A 3,214-nucleotide genomic window follows, 5' to 3' on the forward strand; every position below is an offset into this window, starting at 1 on the left:
CATGATTTAGGAGATTGGTGTGTAAAATGGAAACATTCTCTCCTGTTCCTGACTGTGTGGTGGCAAGAACAGCAAGCTCATGATCAGTTTTCTTGGTTATTGGAGTAATTCTTTTGTAGTTTGATAATATCACATATTCATCCACTGAAGAAAAAAGTTGATTTTTTTTTAAAAAATGGGGTTTTAAAGTCAAGTACTTCAGTCAGGGAATTCTGAAATTTTCTCCTCACTGAGTGGCGATTTTTCCATCATTATTTTTCTGCTTAGCATAGAAGCTTTGTAATAACCCAACACCACGCTTTGAAAGAGTGGCTTTTTCAGTGCCCTCTCTGTCCTCTTTAGTGTACAGGGCAGGCAATAATTGCCTGAGAACCAATTACTTAATATTTTGTTTGATGAATTCAGTGCCTTGCTCTCTGCTTGTTCACTGTTATGGGGAGAGCGTACTGTTATGAAGGGAGTGTCCCCAGCAGGTTTTGGAGGATGAAAATCGTACCAGTGTGGTTCTGCAAAATTGTTATGAAGTGAAACTCTATTTATTTCTGAATAATAAAAGGAAAAAGGAAAGAATCATCTTAATTAGCATTTTTAACGTTTGAAGTCTAGACCTTACTGCTTTAAAACATTTTTCTCTTCGTCCTCTCTACAGCCCACTAGCTTTTCTGTTACTTTTATTCAAATAAAACGGAGTCCTGTTTTTGGGAGACAAGAGTGGATTCATCACACAGGTCTCTACAACTGAGCTAAGAGAATGCTGAACTCTTAAACCAACATCTTCTATATGGGCCTTGCAAAAATAAGAGTAAGATGTGCTTTGTGAGTTGTGAGGTCTTTTGCATTTTCTGAGGGCATAGCGATGGAGTGACACATTTAAATACCAGCTATTTAAGGTAGTAACTTAGGGGGCATATGTCCTTCTACTTTTTTTTTTTTCTTCCTAATTTCTCTAAATCACTTAGTCCCCCATGACTTCTTTTCCCAATACGTCAGCTCTTCATTAGAATGTTTTCCCTTCTCAAGGCAGTGCTTACAACTTTTTTTTACTTGCAGATCCTTCTCATACCAAGGGGGTATTAGACATGTGCTTTCCTCCGTTCTTCTGTCTGGCTGCACTGTTTTGGAGCAGCTGCATGGCTTCTCAAACTTACTCATATGCTCTGGGATGAGGTATCTTGATTGGATCTAGAAATATTGGAACCAAATGTGTTTGGTGAAGGTGGAATTCTTTTCTTAGCTGTTTAATGAACGTTTACACAAAATGCATGAACACTTTTTTTCCTCTATCCAAGTAAATAACTGGCCAAATCTGGAAGAATTCCTATGAAGACTGCAGTGTACAGTTATGATGTTACCTTTGGGTTACATTTTTTTAAACTTAAAGCTCTTCTTTTAAAGTATATTCAAACACTTCCAAAGCTGCCATATGCAAAACAAACACTGAGAAGAAGGATTTTCTTACTCTGTCTGAGAAAAAATTGTTTTGAGATATTTTTTGAGGAATATGTATTTTTGAAAAAAATTGTCATTTTCCAGATTTCTGCCTCAGCCTTAATTATTTTGAAAAGCAAATCTTCAACTTGAATGATTAAAATGTGGCAGGGGTGTAAATCATTGGCAGTCGGGTTTTAAAGGGGGTGCATTTGGCAACTGCAAGAAGAGCGCTAGCCACTTAGAGGAGGACAATCAAGAGAGAAGGTCATATTAATTGCTCTTGTGTTAGTGTGTTCTTGCATTGATGTTTTTCTCAAATAAAAGGTGCTTAAAATTGTTTACTTCTCCCTATTCTTTTTTGGCTTTAGGTTATTCAACTTCTGAAAGCTGGGAAAGCAAAAGAAGTTTCTTACAATGCACTGGCTTCGCATATTATTTCAGAAGATGGGGACAATCCAGAAGTTGGAGAATCTCGTGAAGTTTTTGATCTCCCTGTGGTAAAGGTGAATGACTAATCCATGACATTGTCAAAGTACTGACATGAGTACTTCATTATTATAACAGAAAATATTCATGTTTGGATGATGACCAAATGAAACATATCTTTAAAAATCTTTTATTCTTGTTACACAAACTTTTATCCTGACTGATAGACTTCTATTACAATTGTGTTATCTCCTTTCTGTTGTTGCTCTATATCTGTCAGTGGTTTGGTTCTTTTTTTGGTTTCTGTTTTGTTTTTTTCCAGATTCTTCCTTCAGTCATCTGTGAGATGGTGTCCTATTAGCTGTGCTTTAGAAATGTTTCTGATGGGAAGGTTCTTACAAGCTTCTGGCACTGGAAAACCTCAGTTTAGAATAAGTAGTAGACTGGTGAGGGTTTTTTTAAACACATGTAATTGGCAAGGTACAAAATGATTTTGTTGATTCTGCATATGTGTACTATGCTAATTTTAAACAATAGGAACTTGTAGAAAAATAGACTTTTTTTTCTCTTGATTTTAAAGTTGTTTTTTTTTTTTCCCATTACTGATACTGGAATTACTGGTATTTTGTTACTGTCTTGCAATACTGGATTATTTTCCAGTGAAAGATTCTGGGCTTCATGTTTGGAAATGTGAACTTGTCACTCTGCAAGTCATGAGAGTGATTAGAATAAAAAACACTAGTATTTCATGACTTTGGTTTATTTTTTCCATATAGTTGCTGGTGGCAATAGAGAACTTCGATAGCTTATGTCATGAGAGTTCACCTGACAGTGTAGAAGTATGAATTAATTCCAAAAAAATAAAAGGTGCTTAGCTAAAGTTGTTATGGTTATAGTGGGTGTGCTGATCAATTTTTAGTTCCTTTTTCTGAAGTGTTCTGTGGCATAATTTTAATGTTGTAAACAAGAAGTCTGCTGTCATTCTCTTGTGAAGGAGGGACATCAGCATTGTAACAGTGCTTTCTGCTTTCTAATGCTATTTACTTAAATAATTTAATTTTCTTTACACCTGCTTCTAGGTAAACTTCTTCATTTGCCAAATGAAAAAAAGTCTTTCAGTAATGTCACTTAGTTTGACCTGAAAACATCACAGCATGATCTGTAATCAAGAAGATTAGATTAAGTATTAAGGGAATGGAAGTTGGAGGCAAAAGTAGCTTGTTACAGAGAATAAGGAAGAGAAAAACGTGAGGGAGGAAAATCTACTTGCTTTTTTTTTTTTCCCCCCAGAAGACTGAGGTGTTACGCATTAAATGTTTTTAGTTCTTTTTTTGTATGCCTTCTTCTAAGGGAAAGA

At 35.5% G+C, this 3,214-nt stretch overlaps 1 protein-coding gene across 1 annotated transcript in view; it reads left to right on the forward strand.

Moving 5' to 3' along the window:
• Nucleotides 1-1,799: 1,799 nt before the first annotated feature.
• Nucleotides 1,800-3,214, forward strand: part of PAXIP1 (PAX interacting (with transcription-activation domain) protein 1) — a gene marked incomplete at both ends in the record, with an annotated part of 30,051 nt that continues 28,636 nt past the window's right edge. The window contains one exon of the mRNA XM_009709897.1: nucleotides 1,800-1,934. Coding sequence (XP_009708199.1) covers nucleotides 1,800-1,934 — 135 coding nt within the window. The remainder of the gene's footprint in view (nucleotides 1,935-3,214) is intronic.

The sequence above is a fragment of the Cariama cristata genome, unplaced genomic scaffold, assembly GCF_000690535.1.
Source record: "Cariama cristata isolate BGI_N322 unplaced genomic scaffold, ASM69053v1 scaffold18591, whole genome shotgun sequence".
In the NCBI taxonomy this organism is placed as follows: Eukaryota; Metazoa; Chordata; class Aves; order Cariamiformes; family Cariamidae; genus Cariama; species Cariama cristata.